This window comes from Apodemus sylvaticus, chromosome 18, assembly GCF_947179515.1.
Source record: "Apodemus sylvaticus chromosome 18, mApoSyl1.1, whole genome shotgun sequence".
Taxonomy (NCBI): domain Eukaryota; kingdom Metazoa; phylum Chordata; class Mammalia; order Rodentia; family Muridae; genus Apodemus; species Apodemus sylvaticus.
The window spans coordinates 36,573,639-36,600,241 of NC_067489.1; the positions used below are offsets into that span (position 1 = coordinate 36,573,639).

General features: G+C 38.3%; 1 protein-coding gene across 3 annotated transcripts in view; it reads left to right on the top strand.

The window, feature by feature from the left end:
* Positions 1 to 26,603, top strand: part of Tusc3 (tumor suppressor candidate 3) — a 159,709-nt gene that overhangs the window by 117,599 nt on the left and 15,507 nt on the right. For all 3 annotated transcript variants that reach the window (XM_052162522.1, XM_052162521.1, XM_052162523.1), the window contains one exon: positions 22,111 to 22,174. In XM_052162522.1, the coding sequence (XP_052018482.1) occupies positions 22,111 to 22,174 (64 nt within the window). The remainder of the gene's footprint in view (positions 1 to 22,110; positions 22,175 to 26,603) is intronic.

Here is a 26,603-nt window from a genome sequence, read left to right on the forward strand (position 1 = left end):
AAAAATTTGTGATAAATTTTGTATATTAAAATAGTTTGTGTTTTTGTAAGACTAAGGATTTCTGTAAGTTTTAACCCTGTATCATGTTACACATGCTGTCAAACCAAGCATATTTGTCAACTGTCTTCTATTTAAATAACATGAAGGCAGCGTCATATGCTTTACACCTTAGACCAGATTGAGCTTTAGTTTATACTTGATGCAAATTTCATCATACTGCTGTGATGGGGATGAGATAGGTGTGTTGGGGAATTTTCACAATTCTTAGCATAAAGCATACTGAACAAATTTATGTATCAATGGATTTCTCTAAGCTTCTGTAGTTCCACCTCGGTCATTCTCTTCCTCCTTCAAATATCATCAAAACATTATCGATCGTTTATGTTCAGATTACTAAGTAATACAGAATGTGATGGGGATAGAACAACTAGTCTGATACTTCGTATGAGTTTAATTCTTGTTCACAGTAAACATGCAACAGTTTCTTCTGTACTGTGGTTTGCATTGGCAATACATCCTTCATTCCAGAGCACCCCCCCTTTCTTCTGAAATAGGTCATATATAATTTTTAAGGAAAGTCATTTGTATGCTTTAGTGAATATAATTTATTTTGATTGGCATTTTTTTTGTTTGGTATAATTTTTTTGCTTAATCATATAGCTTGTTTCATAAACCTGCCCACGAATGAGTGAACATATCTTGACACAGAGTGAGAAATGCTCTTCACTATTGTAATTTTCCTCAGGACACAGTGCAGACTTGTTGAATGACAAAATGTGCCAGGAAGGTACATTAGAAATATAGGTGATATAGATTTCATATGATTTATTCTTTTCTCTTTTATGTTTACAGTATGGTGTTTTTCCACCTGTGCATTTATAAATTTGATTTCTTGGTCTGTTTAATTTTTTTATTGAGTTTTTAAGAATAATCTGGGAAAATAATGCAACTTCACTAGTACAACATTGACTATATAGAATATAAAGATTTTTATAAAAGTATTTCTAGCTTTATAACATTACTTGTTTAACCTGCATACTCATAATTGTGTAATTTTTAAAAATGTATATAAATTTTATTTTTTAAATGTTTTATTGGTTATTTTGTTTATTTACATTTCCAATGTTATCCCCCTTCCTGGTTTCCACTCTGGAAAACCCTATTCCATTTTCCCTCTCCCTACTTCTGTGAGGGTGCTCCCTCACCCACACACCCACTCCAGCCCCACCACCCTAGGATTCCCCTACACTGGGGCATCAAGCCTTCACAGGACCAAGGGTTTTTCCTCCCATTGATGGCCTAACAAGGCCATCCTCTGCTATATATGCAGCAGGAGCCATGTGTACTCCTTGGTTGCTGGTTTAGTCCCTGGGAGCACTGGAGTGGGTCTGGTTGGTTGATATTGTTGTTCTTCCAGAGGGGTTGCAAACCCCTTCAGCTCCTTCAGTCCTTTCTCTAGCTGCTCCATTTGGGACCCTGTGTTCAGTGCAATGGTTGCCTGAGAGCATCCACCTCTGTATTTGTCAGGCTCTGGCAGAGCCTCTCAGGAGGCAGCTATACCAGGTTCCTGCCAGCAAGCACTTCTTGGCATCAGCAATAGCGTCCAGGTTCGGTGACTGTATGGGGTGGATGCCCACGTGGGGCAGTCTCTGGATGGCCTGTCTCTGCTCCACACTTTGTGCCCACATTTCCTTTAGAAAGGAGACACTTCTGGGTTAAAATTTTGAGAAGGCTGGGTGGCCCCATCCCTAACATTGTTCATTTTGAAAGTTTAGTATTTAGCCAAGATATTTAGATCAGACTTAAATGAATTCTTGTGTCAAAATATATCTAATATGTACCATACACCATAACATGTTTAAATGTCTATAAGATACCAGTTTCCTTCATTTCAGTCCCTGACTGTACACTTAAAAATGAGCACTGAAGTGTTCAGTGTGCACAGTAAACTGTGTTTGAAGTGATGAGTGCTTCATGGTGAAACACCAGAGCTGCTTTGTGAATGTGCAACCCGAGTTTGCTCCAAAAGGAACAATTGCTGTGAAAAAAACACTTTCTTCAATAAAGGGAATGGTTGGGTCCTACATCAAATCTTGTAAAATTCTGTCAGGAACACAGAATGTTAGGCAACATTATATATAGCCTCTTCTACTGAGGAAATGAAAAATCATTTTTACAATAGAGGAAACTTTAAAAATATGTAATATACATATGATTGTCTGATATTACATGTGTATTTTATATACATAGTAAATAGGTCATATTTCCAAAATGTAACTTTCAGTCTTTCAAAATGCATCTTACCTTCTGTGAGATGGTTTCACAGCATCCTGATCTTTCTCTGGGCCCATTCTGTCATCTCCATTTCACTTAGTTGAACACACAAATCCCTACAACCCTTGCACACTCAGTAATTATCAGAAAGCAAAATGTTGCCTGAAAATACTGGGAGAAAAATGCTTTTTAGGAACAAGAGTGCCGTAGTAATACATCACGGAACAGTTGCTATAAGGGTTTATAGTTCAGTTATGGAACATTTTAATAAACTTGATGTTTTAAAATACGCTGAGGATGATGCATACTGTTAGAATTTAACCTGTTAGTCAGTATTTCAACTGAAGGATCACATGCTTTCTAGAAAGGAATGATACTGTGTGACATAAATCCAGGAGCCTTAAAGAACAGGTAATTGGAGCTACAAGCTCACTTACTATGTTACAAACAAAATATAATCGTTAAGTATGCAGTTTTTATGAGAAGTTTCAAACTTGACTACTGCTTAAATACTTCTATATAAAATTGTGTATGTTCTATAGAAAATCACATAATAAACATTTATTGTTGTGTAGTTGAGTATATAGGAACATATCAGTGTTCAACTCCCTACCCTGTCAGCATACAACCTCTAGACATATGAACTTCCTGTGGAAGAAGAGCTTCGTCCGGCTCAGAGAGAAGTGCAAGTGGAATCTTCCCAGATCTTTGAGGCTGGGCTTCAATAATATAATGTGGGCTTTAGAAGGTAGGCAGGTTTTGTGCATTTGGAAAAAATCGTGACACACAATTTGTGATTCCTGGATACTGTAAGGCAGGACTCTTAATGAAAGTTGTCGACGTAGGTGTGTGAGCTGTTTTCTATGATCAGTTGATTTGTACAGAGTGCCTGAAGCAAACACTATTGCTATTTCTTTGGCTTACGTTCTTATCTTTGTTAGGCAGAGATTGAACAAACTACTAAGTCAGGTTGACACAGATGCTCTCAGTTCTCAGTGATAATTGTTGGATTTCAGGTTGCTAGGGTGGTTTTCAGGATAATGGCCCTGGTGGTGAGAAGAGACTTCCATGTGGATCAGCAGTGTTAGGGTAGAAGCAACTGTCCTCACGGCCACGCAGGACCAATTTTGCTATACTTAGGATTTATTTTTCAGGCTTTGTTTTTAAATATGCATTTTATACCTGGTAAGGAATCTACATGTTACCAAGAACAGACTTTTATTTAAGAAATACTTTTACAACTTTTTTTTTTTATTTAACAGTTGTGGAGATCCACCTCCTATATTCAGATGGTAGAGAGCTTGCTTCCTTATCAGTGCTGGGTTAGCAAGATTTGTGTGTTGGCTTTGTGTGTGTGTGTGTTGAGAGAGTAGGAGAGCACGTGTGTGTGAGAGAGAGAGTAGGAGAGCACGTGTGTGTGTGTGTGTGTGTGTGTGTGTGTGTGTAAGAGAGAGAGAGAGAGAGAGAGAGAGAGAGAGAGAGAGAGAGAGAGAAGGAGAGCACATATGTGTGTGTGTGTATGTGTGCACGCGTGCACACACAGGCATGTACCTATGTATGTGCTTACTTGCTTACATGGTATAGTAAGTTGAAAAATATTTGTTACAACCCCATATGGTACTTTGAATTTTCCTTTTATTTCCTTTCTTTGTAATTTCAAAGAATTGCTTCTCTTGTACTAGCTAAGCAAATATCTGAAATGGGTTGTGCTGGACTCTTCTGGGCAACTACTTCTGGTTCCTGGTGTGTAGTGCCTTAACAGCTTGCTTTGTTTGTGGTTCAGTGGGTCAGTGTGACTGCCAGTGTTTACGAAGTTTGTTTTGAAAACTGTTGTGCAGGTGTCTAGAAGAAGGAGTAGAAATGCCATCTATACTCTGGAGAACCAGACTCATGTGACCTAGAATATGAATTACAGCAAGCAAAATGGAACAGAACTAATGCTGATGTCTCCAACTTTTCTAGTGGCTGCAGGAGTCTGTAACTCAAAGCTCGTTTGGTTTCCGCATTACTAGAGGTGAAGTAGCAGAGTTACAGTGAGAGGAGTTGAAAGTGTGATGAGTAATGCACAGTCCCCAGTTCATAACTTAGAGGACAGCGGAAGAGCAGTTTGTCAGGCTTCCTGTGCACACTCTTGAAAGTGAATTTGGAAGTTGATGCATTGATGTGCGACTGAGAAGAATCTCTGCACCCTGAAACAGGAAGCCATCACCCGAACTAAAGATAAACAAAAGATAGCTTCAAAACTAGACTTTGTGTCTGCAAATACATGGGGAGTTTAAGAAATCTCTGCTAGAGCCTGAAGGAAAGGCCATCGGGGATCACCTACCTAGGGATCCATCCCATCTGCAGATACCAAACCCAAGACACTGTGGTTGATAGCAAGAAGTGCTTGCTAACAGGAGCCTGATAGTGCTCTCTTCTGAGAGGCTGTGCCAGAGCCTGACCAATACAGATGAGGATGCTCTCAGCCAACCATAAGACAGAGCACAGGGACCCTAATAGAGGAATTAGGAGAAGGACTGAAGGAACTGAAGGGGTTTGCTCCCCATAAGAAGAACAACAATATCAACAAACTGGACCTCTCAGAGCTCCCAGAGACTAAACTACCAACCAAAAGAGTACACATGGAGAGACCCATGGCTCCAGATGCATATGTAGCAGAGGATGGCCTTATCAGACATCAGTGAGAGGAGAGGCCCTTGGTCCTGTGGAGACTGGATGCCCCAGTATAGCAATGCTAGGGCAGTGAGGTGGGAGTGGGTGGGTGGGTGGGTGCTTGCGTGAGGGGAGCACCCTCATAGAGACAGGAGAGGGGAGATAGGATGGAGGCTTACAGAGGGAAAACCAGGAAAGGGGACAACATTTGAGATATAAACAAATTAAGTAACCAATAAAAAAAAAAGAAAGAAATCTCTGCTAAGAGCCACCTTGATTCTTGGTGATTATTTTCAGTCAGGGAGAATCAAACCCTTCTACTATTCCTGAAACCCAGGACAGCTCTTCAAAGCAGGCATCTCTGAGGCCCTGCCATTATTTGACCAGAACCTCAGTAGGGTCATAAACTGCTGTGGTTCCTGCATGTAGATTCCCCCAAGTGACTGCTGTATCTCCATGCAGTTATTAGAGCATCTTCTAAACTCCATAAATTTCAGGTTGTAGAGGAAACAGCAGAGTACTACAGCAGGGGATATAGGATAGATATAACTTTAAAGTCTGTAATGTTACAGAAAGAAAATGAAAATAAACTATACCTTCAGTTACCTTTATCTTAACTAAATGGGAATTTCTTTAAATTTGATGTACTTTGGGTTATAATTGAGTTCCATCATTTGAATTTTCAGTATTGTTCCTAATACATGTATACTTGATTAATGATGCTGAAAATGATAGCTTGGAGCAGCTGTGTATTCAGACATTTGTTCATTCAGTTGTCTCAGCAGCAGCAGTTTAAAAAATGCAAGCTGTGTGCCTTGTTCACAGCTTTCACTCTTGCCAAATGACCTGCTTGGAGAAGTGGATGAGGCAGTTGGTGGCGCAGGCTGTGAGAGGAGTCATGGAGTAGGGCCTGCGAGCACTCAGTAGGTTCTCATTTGAAGTGACACAGAAGGGACTAGGGAAACAGCCACAGTTGTGGTGATTGTTTAATGCTTTCAAAACTGCCACGTTAGTTTTTTAGCCAAGAGGGCCTCATTAGCTGTACAGGTTCTTAAATCTCATGGGCGGTTGGCTAAGGTGGTGCAGCTCTGGTTCTCACAGGGCGCACTCCAGGCATGTTGTTGGGCTTAGCCTTTGTTTCCATAACTGCTATCCTTGGGCCCACCCTTCCTCTTACTGTTGAGGTGCGTTCCCTCTGCCCTGTCTTTCTCTGTCTTCGTCTGGCTCACTCTCCCTCACCTTTCCCTGGTCTCCCCTGCATATTTAGTAGGCTTAACTTAGCACACAAGGACATTGGTTTGTCTTATATGTGAGTGTTTATGTGTGTCTATATGTACACATATACTGTAAATAAATGTAATTTTTAAAATTTGTAAATCATCAATGAAACTAATTAGCTTCTTAATACTATGGAGTCATTTATAGGTAAGTTAGAAGAAATATACAATACCCACAGAATTAAGTAGCTATCAAAATCTAAGACAGTGTATTTCATTTTACATAAATATGTCTCTGAATAAAAACCTTTATGTGACTGTTTTTTAGTAATGTTAGAACTAACCAATTTCCAGTGTCTTCAAACATGACTGTAATATGTTAAAAAAAAAAATACACCATGGGTATGTCTTCTGTGGTCAGTGCTTCATGCTGGTGCTGATATATTGGAGCCACACTAACAGAGGATGTGAGACAAGTTTAGCCTTCTGCTCTCATCCCTTCTTTCATGCTCTTATCTCTTATCTCTTCGTCCTTCTTAGGGAAAACAGTATACAAACCCCAGCCGCCTCAGTTAAGACACAGCATCACTCACAGTCAGGGTTAGATGTAGCTTTCTAGTTCTTTTTTTTTTTAATTAATCAATTAAGTTATTTTTTACACCCCTTATTTTATTCCCACCCCACCCCACCCCACCCCTGTCCAACCTCTGACTGTTCCACATCCCATACCTCCTCCCCATCCTGTCTCCTCGTGGATATCCCCACCCCCACCCACCTATCCTCTAAACTCCCTGGGACCTCAAGGCTCTTGAGGGTTAGGTGCATCATCTCTAGATGAATACAGATCCAGGAGTCCTCTACTGTATGTGTGTTAGGGGTCTCATATCAGCTGGTGTATGCTGCCTGTTTGGTCATCCAGTGTTTGAGAGATCGCGGGGATCGAGATTAATTGAGACTTCTGGTCTGTCTAGAGTCACCCTTCTCCTCAGCTTCTTTCAGCCTTCCCTAATTCAACAACAGGGGTCAGTCTCTTCTGCAATATCTCCATCTGACTCTTTCAGCTGCCTGTTGGGTCTTCCAGAGAGTGGTCATGCTAGGTCCCTTTTTGTGAGCTCTCCATAGCCTCAGTAATAGTGTCAGGCTTTGGGCCTTCCCCTTGAGCTGGATCTCACTTAGCTCCAGTCCTGGACCTTCTTTTCCTCAGGCTCCTCTCCATTTCCATTCCTGTAATTCTTTCAGACAGGAACAATTTGGGTCAGAGTTGTGATTGTGGGATGGCCTCCCTCTCCCTCATTTGATGCCATATCTTCCTATTGGAGGTGGGCTGTATAAGCCCCCTCTCCCAACTGTCAGGCATTTCATCTAAGGTCCCTCCCTTTGAGTCCTGAGAGTCTCTCACCTCCCAAGTCTCTGGCACATTCTGGAGGGTCTCCCCAACCTCCTATCTCCCAAGGTTTTCTGTTTCCATTCTTTCTGCTGGCCCTCGGGGCTTCAGTCCTTTTCACTCACCCAATTCCAGATCAGGTTCCCCTCTCCTCCTCCCCCACCCCTCCCCCATCCACTTTCCCTCCCAGGTCCCTCCCTTCCCCACTTATGATAGCTTTCTTTTCCCTCCCAAGTGGGACTTAAACTTACTGCTCTAATGAAGTTGAGCATTTTTAAGATGTTTCTCCGCCATCCGAAATTATTCAGGTGAGAATTCTTTGTTTAACTCTGTACCCCATTTTTTAATAGGGTTGTTTGGTTTTCTGGAGTCTAACTTCTTGAGTTCTTTATATTTATTGGATATTAGCCCTCTATCTGATGTAGGATTGGTGAAGATCTTTTCCCAATTTGTTGGTTGCCGATCTGTCCTTTTGATGGTTGTCCTTTGCCTTACAGAAATTTTGTAATTTTATGAGGTCCCATTTGTCAATTCTTGATCTTAGAGCATATGCTATTGGTGTTCTGTTCAGAAGCTTTCTCCCTGTCCCTGTACCGATGTCCTCAAGGGTCTTCCCCAGTTTCTTTTCTATTAGCTTCAGAGTATCTGGCTTTATGTGGAGGTCCTTGATCCATTTGGATTTGAGCTTAGTACAAGGAGACAAGGATGGATCAATTCACATTCTTCTGCAAAATGCTCAACTTCATTAGTCATTAGGGAAATGCAAATCAAAACAACCCTGAGATTTCACCTTACACCAGTCAGAATGGCTAAGATTAAAAATTCAGGAGACAGCAGGTGTTGGCAAGGATGTGGAGAAAGAGGAACACTCCTCCACTGCTGGTGGGGTTGCAAATTGGTACAACCACTCTGGAAATCAGTCTGGCGGTTCCTCCGAAAACTGGGCACCTCACTTCCAGAAGATCCTGCTATACCACTCCTGGGCATATACCCAAAAGATTCCCCAGCAAGTAATAAGGATACATGTTCTACTATGTTCACAGCAGCCCTATTTATAATTGCCAGAAGTTGGAAAGAACCCAGGTATCCCTCAACAGAAGAGTGGATGCAAAAAATGTGGTATATATACACAATGGAGTACTATTCAGCCATTAGAAACAATGAATTCATGAAATTCTTAGGCAAATGGATAGAGCTGGAGAACATCATACTAAGTGAGGTAACCCAGACTCAAAAGATGAATCATGGTATGCACTCACTAATAAGTGGATATTAACCTAGAAAACTGGAATACCCAAAACATAATCCACATATCAAATAAGGTACAAGAAGAATGGAGGAGTGGCCCCTTGTTCTGGAAAGACTCAGTGAAGCAGTATTGAAGGAAATCAGAACAGGGAAGTGGGAAGGGTTGGGTGGGAAAACAGGGGGTGGGAAGGGGACTGATGGGACTTTCGGGGAGTGGGGGTCCAGAAAAGGGGAAATCATTTGAAATGTAAATAAATATATCAATAAATTAAAAAAAAAGAAAAAGAAAACAATGACATTTGCAGGGAATGAATAAAAAAAACAAAACAAAACAAAAAAACTTACTGCTCTTACAGATGGGCAAACACTCATCAGATCTTCAGATCCAACAGCAAAGGCCTTAAACTTGAATGTTAGACTTCTGCTTTGAGGTTGACTTTGCTGTTAGCTCTGCTTCTTCTGACCGTCAGTCCTGCCTTGTTTTTTTTACATTTCTCTTACTGTCCTCTCATTTTTGATACTCAGAAAGATATTTTTATTCTGAAAAGGAATAGTCACTGTTTTCAACAAGAATCTTAGCAGTAAGTTAGATTCAGCATCTGTTTTCTGAGGCTGCGGATGTAACTTCTTGTGCTGGTCATGGTTTTCACTTTGTCTGTCCGTCCTCTTTGTATGAGGATGCTTCCTCATGTTGAATTACGGCTCACAATAATAACCTAATTATTTACATACTTATTGTCCACTTACAGTCACATGCCCACACTCTTGGGACTTAGCACTGCCAGCATATTAATTTGCTGTGGGCACATAATTTGATCTATACAGGATATTCTATTTCTATTGTACTGTTTATCATGATAGTTTACAGGCTCACATAGAAATGGTTTATTTTTCTAAGATGCATTTAACCAATTATATGTGAGTGATGAAATTTCTCCTGATGAAGCTCTATCTTGAAGGGAATTTCCTTCTCATGGGAGCTGCAGAAGTTATTTAGAGTAACTTACAGTGAGTTTGCCTACCTCAGTCTGTATTTAATATTGGTGATAAAAGGGTCTTTAAAAGCAACATATATATTAAATTTCATTGCATATCTTAAAATAATGTCTCTATTCTGGGTAATTAAATTCTTTCCTAAACAATGCCATTGTAGATAAGATTAGCATTATTCTATAGTCTTTTCTTCAAACAGAAAAAAGTAGAGATATTAACCTATGATGTAACTTCATGCAAATAATGATAGAGCAATATGTAAAATAATTTTGTTGTGACTTTTCATTTTTGAATTCTACCAGTCTATTGTAATGGTATTGCTATATGTTGTTTGAATAATTAAAATAGCAGAGTCTCATTTTTTTCCAGCCATGCAGACTTTAATCACCTTAGATTTCTACATTCTACAGATACTAGATTGTATGTAATTCAAGATGAAGCTGACAGAAGAATGATTCTGAAATAAACTAGTGAAGAGTCTTGAGCTAGCCTAAAGTGTCTGATGTTAATCTCAAACAGATAATTCATATTTCTTTCCTATTATTAATAGTAAATGTATAAGGTCTTTGTCTCTTTGCTAATCACAGCTTAATCAACTATCTGAAGATCCAGTCAGCTCTTGAAAAGCATGTTTAAAAGGAAGATAATACTACTACTAGATAGTATCAACAGAGCTTTATAACTAATTTTTCAACCTATAAAGAAAAAGTCTTAAAAGTGAACTGTATTTAATAAAATCATTTTATGAGTAAAATATTAACTGAAAGCTATTATTCTCCTATACTGATATACAAGAGAACTAGCTGCTATTTAAGGTGCTTTATACATATATGTGGAAATATACTTTTGAGTAACTATTCAGCACATACTAACCAGAGACTCCAATCTACAAAGATTCATTTACACCTTGTGTGCTGAGTACCTGGATTTAAAGCATGCACTACCACCCTTTACCTAAAAGTATTTTGTTTTAACCTATGTATACATTGAACTTTGTAACCACTTTATATTATAAAAGTATTTGGTATATAAGTGGTTACAAAAAACCAAAACAAGAAGTTGAAAGTTATAATATTTAAAGCAACAAAGAATTTAAACTCACATTGTATAAATTATATTTTTCTTCCAAAGTTGATTGCATTCTGGGCTTAAGATTCATAGACATAAACTCAGTTGTGACTTAATAGAGATTTAGTAGTGCAAGCAGTAAGTATCATAGTATTTTATAAACAACAAACAGCTATATCGTGAGACAAATTGGAGAATCTTTGCTCAAAGAGGAAAAATGTGTTTTTGGCCTTAAAATCAAGATTAAATGTAGTGAAACAATTAGAATATAGTTCACGATGACAGTGAGGGAAACCTTGTAGACATAAAATGGGAATTGCATGTCTTGGGGAAACAATTGGATCTGGATCTAAGTTTCATAAACTTTAGATCACCAAGCCCAGCTCTTAAAGGACAGGTTGTCTGTGTGCCTTACAGGAGTTGGGAGCCTATGGGTGCACACTGTTCTATGCAGGTCAGTCATTATCAGGTATTGAGTAGATATCTGTTAGTTTATTGACTCATTAGTTAAGAGGTACTTGTCCTGGATTCTCAAGGTCTGTGGAGGTATGTTATTTTCAGGTGCTTTTGAGCAGTAGACTGATGATCATGGTCACCGGAGAACTCTTTGTGTTAAGAGCAGAGCAATTGAAGAATAAATTCTAAAATGCCTGTTTTCTAAGCAGAATATACTAAACCCTGGAACAGAATCAGTTGCATTGACAAGCCTACTCTCACTTTAAGTTGACAAATATGAGCCAGGTGACTTGATGATTGATTAGATGTAGAATATTCAAAGCTGGAAGTTAAGTCACTAGGTCATTTCTGACAGAAGCACATAAGTCTGACAATGGTCTCCTTCATCTGTCCTACTGCTGTAGCCAAGACTTAGAGTGCTGTATTGAGTAAGTATGGAGAAAGTGGACAACCTTGTCTTGATCTTAGTGGGATTGCTCTGGTGAGCATTTAAGGTGATTGTGGGCTGTGAGTTGCTTCTAGAATGTTGAAGTGTGTCCATTGCATTCATATTTTCTCCAGGACTATTATAATAAAGGAGAACTATATTTGGAAAATGCTATTTCTTCATGGAATGAGATGATGTGTCTTTTGTCTTTCAGTCTGCTTACATGGTAGATTACATTTATTGATTTACATTTGTTGCACCATCTCTGGAATAAGCTCTACTTGATAATAGTGGATGATTACTTTTATTTGTTGTTGTATTTGGTACAAGTATTTTATTGAGCATTTTTATGTATTTTCACAAGGGAAATTGGTATGAAATTCTCTTTGTTGGATCTGTATATGGTTAAATAAGGTATCAGTGTGACTGTGACCTCTTAAAAAGAATTGAGCAATGTCCCTTCTGTTTCTATTTTCTGTGATTATTTGAGGAGTATCAGTGTTACCTTTTTGAAAATCTAGTAGAATATGCACTACAACCATCTGGCCATGTCATTGTTGTTGATGTTGGAAGATTTTTAATAACTACTTCATTTTTCAATAGGGATTATAAGTCTGCTAAATTTGATTATCTAATCTATATTTAACGTTTGTGGGTAGTATATATCAAGAATACGATCCATTTCTTTTAGGTTTTTAAACTTGTTGGCCTGCATGTTTTTAAAGTATGTTCTTAGGGGTCTGTGAATTTCTTCACTGTCTGTTGTTGTGTTGCCCTTTTCAGCTCTAATTTTGTTAATTTGGGTCTTCTTTCTCTGCCTTTTAGTCAATCCTGTGAAGTTTTAATGTTTACCAATATGAAGACCTTCCTATTATTTCTTAAACATATTCTGTCCGAAAGCTTTCCTCCAGAGGTTGCTCCATTTGCCCTGTATGTGCTTCCTTCCAGATGTTTGTTACAATCTGCTGGGCACCAGGTCCGTGCTCCAGCTGTGCACACGGGCCTTCTTTGAACTTGAATTGAATCCCTTTCCTCCCCCTGAGCACTTCGTCCTTCAACAGTGCTCCTTTATTCTTCATAATGCACTTTCCAAAAATTACACGGGCATTTGAGCTTACATTATTTCCAAAGACACACACAAGTGTTTAATATTCTCAGTTTGTCTATCTTTCCCAGGACAAACAAAAAAAAGTCCAGCCCCATTATATTACAAGTGCCTCATAATATCCCTGCCACATGTTAGACAGTAATTTGTACAGTAAATAAAAATACCATTTTCAACAAAGGTTACTCTATTTCATATGTCTTTATAAAATATATTTTTCAAATATTTGTATTTAAAAATTATCTCATACGATATAATTTAATCTTATCTATTTCCTTCTGTCACTTGCTCCCTATCCTTAACTCCTTACCTAGTCAAAGTCAGTTCTTTCTCCTTCAAAAACAAACAAAAAACAACAAAACAGTAACTATCAAAACAGATAAACTAAAAACAAAACAATAAAAATTAAATATTAATAAGATAAAATAAAATCAAAAGTATACTTAAAACCAACACAAAACCCTGGTGTCTTTTGTGTTTTCGTCAACAACTCCTGGTCATGGGACTTCCCCTGGAGTATTGTCCATGTGTACAGTGGCGCTCCTTTGGAGAAAACTGATTTTCCCTTTCTTAACAGATACCAATTTCAAGGAGCTTCTTGATTAGATGTGCCACTTTGCATCTACTTTACTAACTTAGTGTTGGGGTTTTACCTGGCGTTAACCTGTACAGATCTTGTTCCTAGTCTGAACTCACATTTATTTAGTGCTGTTGTATGTAGAGGATGCTGTTTCATTGGAGCCATCCAGCATTTCTACCTCTTCAGATGTTCTGACCCCTCTTCTGTACAGAAGACCCTCCATAGAAGGCCTGTGATAATGACATCCCAGTTAGGACTGATCTCACTCTCTGCACATTGCCCTGTTGTAGATCTATGTTAATTAACATTTACTGCAAGAAGTTTGTCTGCTCTACAAGTATAGCAAAATGTTAACAAGAGTCATTTCACTGTTGGGGTCTTTAGCAGAATAATAGTATTAGATTTTCCCCAAGCGAGATCTTAGGTTATTGACCACATTATCAGTGTCAGGTATAGGTTTCATCTCAGAGTCTGCCTTAAATCTGGCCATAAACTAGTGGATTCCCACCATAATATTTGTGCCACTATTGATTCCATCTATCTTGTAAGCAGGTTTGTTTGGTCATGGGATATATAACTGGGTAATATCAATAATTATTTTTCTCTTCCGGTAATATGCAAAGTATCTTCTGGCATCATGAATACTAATCAATAGGTAAAGCTTCTGATGGGCAATCGTTTAGTTTTTCTATGTTTAATTATGTATCTAAGTAACCAATACTCTTAGTAGTATCTTGTGATGGTCCTGTAACCCTCATATGAATTAGAAAATCTTTTATCCCTATTTTACAGGTGAGGAGACTGAATCCCATATTAGTTATAGAACATGCCCATTCCCTCTGCTTGGTATAGAATAGCAATTCCTTTAATAAGGATATGAGACTTTTTCTGAAGAGGGTTATTGTAGTCACTGCTATATTCTTGTAGAAGTAGAAATCTAAGTAATGATTCATGAGCCATCTAACAGTTACTATAAAAGATTTGCTATTAAGAAATAAGTTATATGACCACCTAAGCATTATTCATTATTCACATGCTTGTGCCCATAGAGAGAGAATTATCCAAACACTGTGAGGTGAGGACTGAGAATACGGCAGCCATCTATATTCACAGGTCCATAAAAAAAGGGAGAGAAAAGTTAAGGAATTTGGGTCAGTGGTAGATTACTCACTAAATACTTCGTTCCCCTGGGAATAAACAGAAATTCCTGTAGTTGTTTATTTTCCATAATAAATATTAGCTCAAAATGTAATTGCTTATGTTTGCCATAAATACCTGATGTTACAAAGCTATAAAAGCGTTTACATTATTGATTACATAATCAAGGATTTCACACTATTAGGTATTTGGTTAAGTGTTGAAATGCAAAGGAACATAAGAAGCCATTTTTTAAATTACATTAGTAAGGAAAGAGCATTCTATGGAAGTATGTGGTCCATTTAAATTTTTCTTTTGAAGCTGAATAAAATGAGATCTGTATGCATAGGAAAATGTCCCCAATAATGTTTTTGTTCCGTCTCTTTGGAAGGTGACTCAGAGAGTAACCTTTCAACATGAGCATTGCACCTGAAATGTTCTTACTCCGATTATGCCTTCTTTTTCTTGTCTCTTCTCATCTGTAGACAGAGGCTTCACAGGGTTCTACCTTCTGTTTTGTTCAAAGGGGAGAAACAATTCCTCAAAGGTAGCTCGTTTCTCCAGCTGTCGCCAGCACCTTCAGCCCAGGGTGCCTTATGTTCTCCTCGGTTTTCTAGCCCTGGCTGTCTTTATTGACTGTCTCCGGAGAGGCAGGCTTCCGGCTATTTGAGCTTCACTCTGCTCAAAATCCCTCCAGTTGGGTTTCTTTGTTGTTTGTTTTTTCTTTTACTCACAGCACATGTACTAGTTTGATTCTGTAGTTCAGGTAAAGTTATAAGGCATGATAGTGCTTTTCTTCCTTGTTTAGGCCAGCACACTTACGTGGAGAGACCAGAATTAGACCCGGCCTGACCTGGGACAAGAGCTAGGCTGACATGTATAAAGTCTCCTATGAAGAGCTCCTAGTCTACCTCTGGGCTCCCATCCATAGTGGGCTTGGCTCCTGGCTCCCTGGTGTTTTCACTCTGTCTCTTAGACTACTTGGAGACATCTGAATACTAAACATGATGACTGCAGTCAGAAGTTTTGGAGATTCGTTAATGTTATTGGTTGATATTTGTGCTAACTTGACACAACCCAGTGTCATCTTAGAGGACAGAGATTCGGTTGGGAAAACAACTGTCAGATTCAGCTATGGGAAGCATTTTGTACTATAAGGCATTTTCTTAACTAGTGATTGTCAGGGGAGAGCCCAGCTCCTTGTGGGTGGTACATCCTCGGGCAGGTGGCCGTGAGGAGCAGGCTGAGGAAGCCTGCAAGCAGCACCTTCCCTGCCGTCTTCATCAGCTCCCGCCCCCAGCTTCCTGCTCTGAGTTCCTTCCTGATTCCTTCAATAATGAACGCTAACATTCATTATATGAAGTGTAAGCTGAATAAGCCCTTTCTTCCCAACTTGATTTTTGGTCATGGTGTTTCATCACAGCAATAGAAACCCCAATATTACCTCCCTGGTTAGTATCAGGAAGTTTCCTATTGTTGATTTTGTTTAATTTGTAGGCATTACTCTATATTAATCTTAAATTCCTTCATTTGTAGTGACAGTTCTTTTATTGTGTTAAAGCACATACTAGTAAAATGTTTCTTCTGAGTTTCTAAAATACATATTTGTTATATTGTTGCTTTCCAGAAATCCTCCAACAAAATGAAATGCAAATTCTGCCCCACTAGCATCTGTTTCTTATATCTGGCTTTGTGGATAAAAACCTATAGGTTTTTGTTGTTATTGTTGTTTGTCTATTCTTGGATTTTTTGTTTCTTTGTTGTTTTAAAAAGTCAGGTCTATTTAATATACATATATCCAAGACTTCTTATGAGAAATACTTGCTTAAGATATGTGCTCAACCTTTTTAGTCATCAATTACAGAACCCTTTGGGAGTTATTCCTGAACCAGATAAACGTTTTAACATTCCACTGGGGCCATGTAAGGAGTTCACCTCGGAAGACTAATAAAAAGTGCTATTAAATTTTTAGGTAGCAATAGATTCATGGTTATTACTAACCATTTGCAGCTACAGTGTACTTCTAGTGGCAAATAATTGAAGTTAATCATAGTTTTCTTGAATAGCGTCTATCATTTTTAGTTTGAGCCAATTATTTAATGATATGCATAGAAAGTTCAATCACAAGGTATGAGCAACCGCTAGGGAAATCAAACACTGAAAGTAGATAATACCTATTTGTTCCTCTTCTTTTAAACAAACCCAGAAGGACTTGACCTAGACGTTTTATTATCTGCAGCTCATCTGCCCTGCAGTGTAGCTGCCTATAAAAACTAATCCTGCCTAGAGAAGTTGATGCGATTTGAGAAATACGAAGAAGGCTCCAAGGATAGGACTGGAGCGAGTAGGAGACAAGGGCGCCTTCTGCCAGAACATAGCTTATTCTGCATAGTGTCTTGGTGACCCAGGATGTGTCCTCAGCCCTGCCTGCTTGTATCCCCCCCCCCTCTCTCTCTCTCACACACACACACACACACACACACACACACATGCACACAGACTTGTGTAATGTATTTAAATGTTTTTTTTCTGAAGGCTCAGTTGGTTCTGCCTTAGGCAGGAACACACACTAGGGCATTCTTAGCTACCTTTAAAGTTTTAATAATGTGTAGTTCTTGTCTGTCAGGTCTTTACAGAGCAAAAGTAACCATCCTTGACCTTTAGTAAATATTCTGACAAACTGAAGAGAAAGAATATTATTATTTCTTTTACTCTGGATAACTTTGCCCACAAAAGAATTGCAGAACCAGAGTGTCAAGCTACATTTCTACTAGATGGCGATTGGGAATGCTGTCTTGAAGTGGAATTAGCAGATGGCATGCTCTAAAGTGGTCTATCAACACAAGTTAGTAAGTTGATATATAAACAACAGTCCCTGGTTGGCTATATTTAGAATTTGTGTTTTCAGGAAGTAGAGATGAGAAGGTCATAAAGAAAGGACCTTTTTGGTGGCTCTATGAGCAGAAAGAATGGCCATCCCTGCAAAACACACACACACACACACACACACACACACACACACACGTACTAGGAATAAATAATTGCAAATTAAGAAAATAGTATAATCCCATATATATTTTTATAGTTTACTTGGCAAACTTGATGAATTTTTATTCTGAATAAGAGTAGGCTTTAAATAAACCCCGATAGTGTACATTTAGAGGGTGATTTGTATGAACTGTTCTTTTAATTTTATGTTACATGTTCTTTGAAGTATTCATTTCACTCCCTAAGTGAACAACATTTATATTGCCTTGTCAGAATTTCTGTGTCTGGGAAATTATGTGCAATAGCAAATATCCTTTTTTTAAAAAGATATTCAAATTCATTACCTTTATAAACCTAAGTTAACTATATATTTCAGAATAAATTACAATTAGCTTCTTTTATTTCTCTCTTCAACATGAGAAAATATGTAAATGAATACCTTGTGTTAGCTTTAAAAGAATCATGACTTAATAATCTTTCTTTTTAAGTTTGAAAGTGCATGCATCAGTTAAATAGAAATCTTTAGGCCCAGCTTAAGTCTGCCTATGGTAGTTTAATGGGATTTGCAGTATTAATAAAGCACATCTATAGACAAAGGCTGCCAGGTGAGGTTTCTGGAGAGATCTGTAGAATTCGTATTCCTCTTTCCTCTGTCTTTATTTGCTGTGTGGCTTTTAATGGGTGACACTACTCTCACTGTCGGGCTTTACTAGCAATGTTCTTGGAGTTTAAATATGTAATACATATTAGTTACTCATTTAAAAAAAACCAAATTAACGCTAGTTAATAAAATCCTAAAATATCATATTGCTTCTGGTCTTAAAGTAATTTCAGTACTAAGTATCAGCCCAACCTACGAATTTCACATGAAAAAATACAATGAACAAAATAACTGTCAGCACTTAAACATGATTATTTGATGTTTGCTCAGTAGAAGCTACTTCCGTGTTGTATGCTGGAGTATTTTTCCCTTGTGCTCTGGAATGTACAGGTGCTCTTATCTCTGGGACAGCACCTTGGCTTATCCAGTTGTTCAGGCTAAACTTGAAATCACCCTTGCATTCTTCTCCCCTATTTCTCCTCTTTCCCTATTGAGAGACAGATACTATGTTAATAACTTAATAGAGCATTCTTGTGCTTAATTTTATGGAATCATAGTGAGGAATATTCTGTTCTCTTCCTAAACTTGAGATAATTTAGTTTAACTGACTTGCTTATGGCAAGCTACATAGTTACAGACTCAGAACTCTGTGTGGTGCCATAGATGCTACACGTCCATTATGCAAATTAATTCCCCTAAAGCCCAAGCACTTGTGCTTTGTTGTTTTGTTTTGTTTGTTTGTTTTTTCTTTATTTTTTAAACTCTAGTTGTACATACAAATAGTGTTAAGCACAAGTCTTCGGTACTGTGACTGGAAACAGTCAGTGCATTCTGTGGTTAAATGTTTCTTGCACACATCTGGAAAGCATTGCAGGACTCTGAACAAGGTAATGATAGGATCTGATGTGCTTTAAACAGGATGAACGTGACTGACAAATAGACTGATAGGGTAAAGGCAAAGGAAATGAAGGAGTCTTTCTGTAATCGCAGCAAGAGGTGAGGATTACTTGACTGGCAGGAAATCTTGGACTTTATTCCTTAGGCAGCTTTGCTAGCTCCTCCTGTAAGTACCTACAAACACCAAACGGGGGATGATTTTAAAAGTGGAGCCCGTGGCATTTTGTGATGACTGGATGCATGGGAGAGAGGAGAGGAAGGGAAAAAGGGAGGCAAGGGCAGTTTCAAGGTTTAGACTGAACAACTGAATAAATCAAGTTGATGTTCCCTGAGATAAGAGAAACTGCACATTCTGGAGCATAAAGGAAAGTGTATGGAAAGGTTGGCTCTCGTCTTTGTAAGTTTCAGCCCGCCAGGTGCTGGTGTCTACTCACGACAACTGGGAGGAGGGGAACGGGTGGTGTTCCATCAGTCAGTCAGAGTGCATATGTGAGAGCCCTGTGCTCAGATTTACTAACTGAAGAGCTTAGCGTGGGTGCGAGTGCCTTGGTACAGAGGAGATGCCTAGACCTGCAGATGTCCGAGGCACCCCAGAGCTTGGAGGTAGCTGAGAACATGAACCCAGAGGAGGAGGATCTGGGGAAGTAGCAGGATCCGCGCAATGGAGAAGGCGATCCTGTGGAGCACCTTAGAAAGGGATGAAGTGAAGCAAGTTTGGGAAACGCTTCCTTCTCAAAGGTTCATTGGAGCTTTTGGAGCTGGGCGCTCCTCAGTAACCCTGACAGAAGCTTTGAGAGGACTCTGTAGCTTAGAACAAACAGGAAAGCTTTTAACCACTCACTCAAAAAAAAGCCTGAAATTGTCTCCATTTTATATTTCTAAAATAGGCAGAGTGCCTTGCAGTTGTTATATAAGTTTGGGCATATTATCCTAAACTGATATATTCAGGTATTTTAGGCAGTTGCATAAATACTGAATTTAATAACTTTAAGTTTCAGTGATACTTATCTAAATGCCAAGTAAGGGTTATTTACAAAAAATATTTTAATCTTTGTTGTTATAATGTAGAAAATTGCTAGTTGTACAATGTGGAGCGAAGAATTAAATTCCTAAGTTCCATTTTCTCATAGGGAGGTCACAGGTAATTGCTTTATTTGCTAGGTAAAAGATTAAAATAGGAAACCATACATTCTTTCGCATATTTAGCAAATAACTGCATACTATAACAAAGCCCAAGTTTTGAATCAGAAAGACCAAAGTTTAATTCCCAAAGCTTGTGAAAACTTGGAGACTTCTTTAGCTCTCATCTATAAAATGGCCGTAATAAACCATTGTACTAACATTATAGGGCTCTTGAAGTGTCTGCATGCTTCATGTGGAACTCTTCAGTGCCTCAGACAGCATGAGCGGTCCATACATAGTAGCTAGTACTATACTGTATGGTTATAATTGTTATTATGATTAAATTAATAAAAGAATAAAACCATCTGCTTTTACTCTAGCCAAACATGTCAACTATATTTTTAGTCTTTTATTTGCTTTGCTTTTTTGATTTTCTTGCAATGATTTTACCACTTTCATGTGTTTGTGGAGATACAGACCTATATGGTTCACAGTTAGATGATTATCTTGTCAAAGTTATACTGTGATAACAAATACATATAAATATACATGCAAACCTATATGAGAACATTACATAGAGTCAGAAATGAATATAAATGATAGGACTTTAGAAATAAGTATATGAACAAGAAGGGACTTTCCCGAGTCTGTGCTTAAAGAATGCATCTATACACACCTACAGATGAGGCTGTTGTGCTGTGAAGTACTTAGAATAAGACAAATTGAACAAATTAGAGAGAAACAAGATTGATTTAGATCAGGATACACACACACACACACACACACACACACACACACATGTCATACTAGCTAGCTCAGCAAGTAAGAGCTTTTGAAGGGCATGTCTGTCTGTCTTGTGACCTGAGTTTGAACCCTGGACTCCAAGCAAAGGTGGGAGGAAAGCATTGACTCAGTAGAGCTGTGCTCTGACTGTATGGTGTGGCTGGCATCATTCCTCTACCCACAACACACTGTGTGCACACACCACAGTACAACGTGCCAAAAGCAACAGTGTGACAAAGTCCAGACATTTCTTCACACAGACCTTCAGAAGCATCCAACTGAGCTCTTGATTTGATTGATGAAAAAAAATACTGAATTTATCTTGTAGCTTATCCAGGGATAGCACCAGGAAGGAATGACTGGTTCGTCCTACTTAAGTCTGCTCCTGATTAGCACACATGTAACTCTGTTGTGTTTGTTGTCACGAAATAAGATTGAACAAAATAAACTGGGTGACTTCTTAGACTCAAGTGATACATTCATGTATATGCTCTAAGAAATTGAGTGTTCATATTTGTGTTGCAAGGTGCTATTTTTTCTTAAATATGGAAGACAAGGACCATTAAACACCTCTCTAGAAGGAGTAACTATTTGGGGGCAATAGAGGGCAGAGAGGACAGGGTAGGGCATTTGGGATGGCTTGTCAGAGCAGAGTATAACGACATATATATGAGAAGGTCATAATGAAATCTGTTGCATAGTATGCTGACTACAAATATTAAAAAGAATAAGCTCACTGCAGAAATCATCAACTTTCATAAGGGATTATAACAGTGCTTTGGGATTAATGGCATGTGCCTTTTAAGGTTAACTCCTTATTCCAAATGTTAGTAATGTGGGAAAGAATGACTGGACATTTTGCAGGTCAATTTAAAAATAATAAACACTAAAGTTACTTGTGTGATAGTTACCTTATGCTGTCCAAGGAACTCTGGTAGACCAATTGCTCTGTGTGTGCTTGTGTGTGAGGGAAAGTTGTTAATTAGTAAAATTTATACATTTGAACTGACTTTAATAACATCTAATGTGGTCACAGTTAACTACAATTTATTCAAAAGAATTATAAATTGGAATTAAATTGGTAGATGACTGTATAGGTTATATACCTGAGAAAACCGTGAAGCAATTACTGTCCTCCATTTGTGATTTTTCTTGTTTATTTTCTTTCTTTGCAGAGCTACATTCATGGAAGCAGCCAGGCTCAGTTTGTGGCAGAGTCACACATCATTCTAGTCCTGAGTATCCTTTAAAATACTGAGGGACTGAAAAGGTGATGGAGAGATCTGTGTTAACAAATCACTATTTTTCAGGGAGTAAATTTCAAGACATTTAAAGTATCTTAATTTTTATACTAATTTTCTGATTCATATGTAATTATTTCCTCTCACTGTATTTTCTGTTACACTGAATCACTTGCAGATTTTAAATATCCTTTTTTAATTGGCTATCAAATTTCAAAGTATTGATTTTAGGTTTCATTGATTATCTCTGCATGATAAGGAGTGAGTGGTGGTTGTGGGGGTGGAAGTGTGTGTATTTATGTAATTTTCCTCTAATGGAAGCTTAATGACAGGGCAAAATGTGCTCCTGATATCAACAGTAGACAAGAGGATATTACTTTTCGACTATGCGTACCAGATGCACTAGTATACATAACGAGTGAGATTTTGTTTTTCCACTGGGAATTTTTCTAGTCACAGAACATTCTATTGGTCAAAATGACTGTGATTTTCTCCAAGTATCAAGTTTCTCAACTTTGAGGCGTACATAGTGAGAAGTGAGAAGCTAGTTGTAGATCTTCCATCATGCCATGCCAGGAATGTTCTAAGGTTTCATTTCCTGGGTCATTGGCATCAAGCTGAGATCTAGCATAGAAAGACCCTTCATGAGCAGTAATTACATGCAGATTGGCAGTAATAAATACAACAATTAAAAGTTTGTTCTTTCATAGTTCTGTGTATTCCTGTTCCAGGGAGAACTGGTAAGGGGTTCAGTCAGGCAGTGTACTTTAAACATTAGATTACACTTGTTAAAGCTAGTAAAAGTTTCAGAAATCCATTTTGAAATTTTTCTTTTTAAAATTTTTCCCAATAATAGTTTAGTGACATTTTTGGCTTAAAATAATTGGCATGAGTATCTTTCTTTTATGTAAAACACATCATTCGATGAGATTGCTTTATACAAAGCATGGATACATACTGGAGAGGATGCAGAATGGGTTTAGTATCACCAGCTACAGATTGACATTCACTGTCACTGTGCTGTTCTTCATCCTGTTATGGTTTTTTTACCACAGAGGAAAGGGGGAGGGAAAGCACTTTGTTCTCTGTAGTGGTTGCAGAAAGTGATGTGAGGAGAATAAGCAGCCTGAGGGTGTCCTTGGATATTGGTTCTGTTAATAAGTAAGTTGGAGTCAGGTATGGATTAGCGAGGAGCTCATGAGTTCTCTTCCTGCTGATCTATTGGCAACTGATAGTTTGTGGAGATAGACTGTCATTGTCTTCATTTATGTGCCCACTGGGCTCCAAACCTTTGACACATGAATGACCCTTGGGTTACAAAATAAAACAGATGTACGTATATATAGGAAACTTTCAGGGATGATAGTAAGCGGTATATAAAATACATGTATCAAGATACCAAAGAACAAATTCAATCAGTAAACAAAAGTTGGTTGCTAGACTTATTGAGTAATTAGAATAACGCAGGCCATGGCTCAGTAAGCCATCCACTGAAAGGAAAGTGATACAGGAGAAGGTGAAGGCACTGTTAATGCAGTCGCGATTGTCGGCAGAAAGGTTAGTACTGTCTCACAATATAACCTGTGTGCCATACCTCAGAGGCCCAAAAGAAGTGAGAGACCTTATTTGAGTGATGTGATAAAGCCTTTGTCACTTGTATATTAAGCTTGCTGTTATTTTATATCTCACATTAGAGTAAATAATGTTAGGAATAGTTAGGAATCCCTTTATGGAAGAGACTGCATGTCCTCATACCAGTAAGATACACTCTCCATTGAAATTTATGTGTGTGTTCATAAACACAAATGTACATTTGTGGTTTTGTCTATATATCATTTGATCCTGAAACTTTTTTTTTATTGTTATTTTTTTTTATTCGATATAATTTATTTACATTTCAAATGATTTCCCCTTTTCTAGCCCCCCCCACTCCCCGAAAGTCCCGTAAGCCCCCTTCTCTTCCCCTGTCCTCCCTCCCACCCCTTCCCAGTTCCCCGTTCTGGTTTTGCCAAATACTGTTTCACTGAGTCTTTCCAGAACCAGGGACCACTCCTGCTTTCTTCTTGTATCTCATTTGATGTGTGGATTATGTTTTGGGTATTCCAGTTTTCTAGGTTAATAACCACTTATTAGTGAGTGCATACCATGATTCACCTTTTGAGTCTGGGTTACCTCACTTAGTATGATGTTCTCTAGCTCCATCCATTTGCCTAAGAATTTCATGAATTCATTGTTTCTAATGGCTGAATAGTACTCCATTGTGTAGATATACCACATTTTTTGCATCCACTCTTCTGTTGAGGGATACCTGGGTTCTTTCCAGCATCTGGCAATTATAAATAGGGCTGCTATGAACATAGTAGAGCATGTATCCTTATTACATGGTGGGGAATCCTCTGGGTATATGCCCAGGAGTGGTATAGCAGGATCTTCTGGAAGTGAGGTGCCCAGTTTTCGGAGGAACCGCCAGACTGATTTCCAGAGTGGTTGTACCAATTTGCAACCCCACCAGCAGTGGAGGAGTGTTCCTCTTTCTCCGCACCCTCTCCAACACCTGCTGTCTCCTGAATTTTTAATCTTAGCCATTCTGACTGGTGTAAGATGAAATCTTAGGGTTGTTTTGATTTGCATTTCCCTAATGACTAATGAAGTTGAGCATTTTTTAAGATGCTTCTCTGCCATCCGAAGTTCTTCAGGTGAGAATTCTTTGTTTAACTCTGTACCCCATTTTTAATAGGGTTGTTTGGTTTTCTGGAGTCTAACTTCTTGAGTTCTTTATATATATTGGATATTAGCCCTCTATCTGATGTAGGATTGGTGAAGATCTTTTCCCAATTCTAATTGGTCCAAAGCTTCAATTAGTTTCATTGTGTCCTTGTTTAGTTTCTGTTTTCCTGATCGGTCCATTGAGAAAAGTGCAGTGTTGAAGTCACCCACAATTATTGTGTTAGGTGCAATGTGTGCTTTGAGTTTTAATAAAGTTTCTTTTATGAAAGAGGGTGCCCTTGCATTTGGAGCATAGATGTTCAGGATTGAGAGTTCTTCTTGTTGTATTTTTCCTTTGACCAGCAAGAAGTGTCCCTCAGAGTCTCTTTTGATGACTTTGGGTTGAAAGTCAATTTTATCTGATATTAAAATGGCTACTCCAGCTTGTTTCCTGAGACCATTTGCTTGTAAAATTGTCTTCCAGCCTTTTACTCTAAGGTAGTGTTTGTCTTTGACTCTGAGGTGTGTTTCCTGTAAGCAGCAAAATGTAGGGTCCTGTTTACATATCCAGTCAGTTAGTCTGTGTCTTTTTATTGGGGCATTGAGTCCATTGATGTTAAGAGATATTAAGGAATAGTGATTGTTACTTCCTATCATTTTTGACGTTATTTTTTAAGTTTGAATGCTTAACTTCTTTTGGGTTTGATGAAAGGTTACTATCTTGCTTTTTTCAGGGTGAAGTTTCCCTCCTTGTATTGGTGTTGTCCTCCTATTATCCTTTTTAGGGCTGGGTTTGTGGATAGATATTGGGTAAACTTGGTTTTGTCGTGAAATATCTTAGTTTCTCCATCTATGGTGATTGAGAGTTTTGCTGGATATAGTAGTTTTGGTTGGCATTTGTGTTCTCTTAGAGTCTGCATGAGATCTGCCCAGGACCTTCTAGCCTTCATAGTCTCAGGTGAAAAGTCTGCTGTGATTCTGATAGGTCTTCCTTTATATGTTACTTGGCCTTTTTCTCTTACTGCCTTTAATATTCTTTCTTTGTTTAGAACATTTGGTGTTTTGATTATTATGTGACGGGAAGTATTTCTGTTCTGGTCCAGTCTGTTTGGCGTTCTGTAGGCTTCTTGTATATTCATGGGCATCTCTCTCTTTAGGTTAGGGAAGTTTTCTTCCATAATTTTATTGAAGATATTTGCTGGCCCTTTAAGTTGTAAATCTTCACTCTCATCTATGCCTATAATCCTTAGGTTTGGTCTTCTCATTGTGTCCTGGATTTCCTGGATATTTTGGGTTACAAGCTTTTTGCATTTTGCATTTTCTTTAACTGTTGAGTCCATGGTTTCTATGGAATCTTCAGCATCTGAGATTCTTTCTTCTATTTCTTGTATTCTGTTGTTGATATTTGCATCTCTGTCCCCTGATTTCTTCCCAAGGCTTTCTATCTCCAAAGTTGTCTCCTTTTGAGTTTTCTTAGTTGTTTCTACTTCTGATTTTAGATCCTGGATGGTTTTGCTTAGCTCCTTCACTTGCTTGTTTGTGCTTTCCTGTAATTCTTTAAGAGATTTTTGTGTTTTCTCTTTCATGACCTCAGCCTGTTGACCAAAGTTCTCCTGTATTTCTTTAAGAGATTTTTGTGTTTCGTCTTTCATGACCTCAGCCTGTTGACCAAAGTTCTCCTGTATTTCTTTAAGTGTTTTTTGCATTTCCTCCTTGTTGGC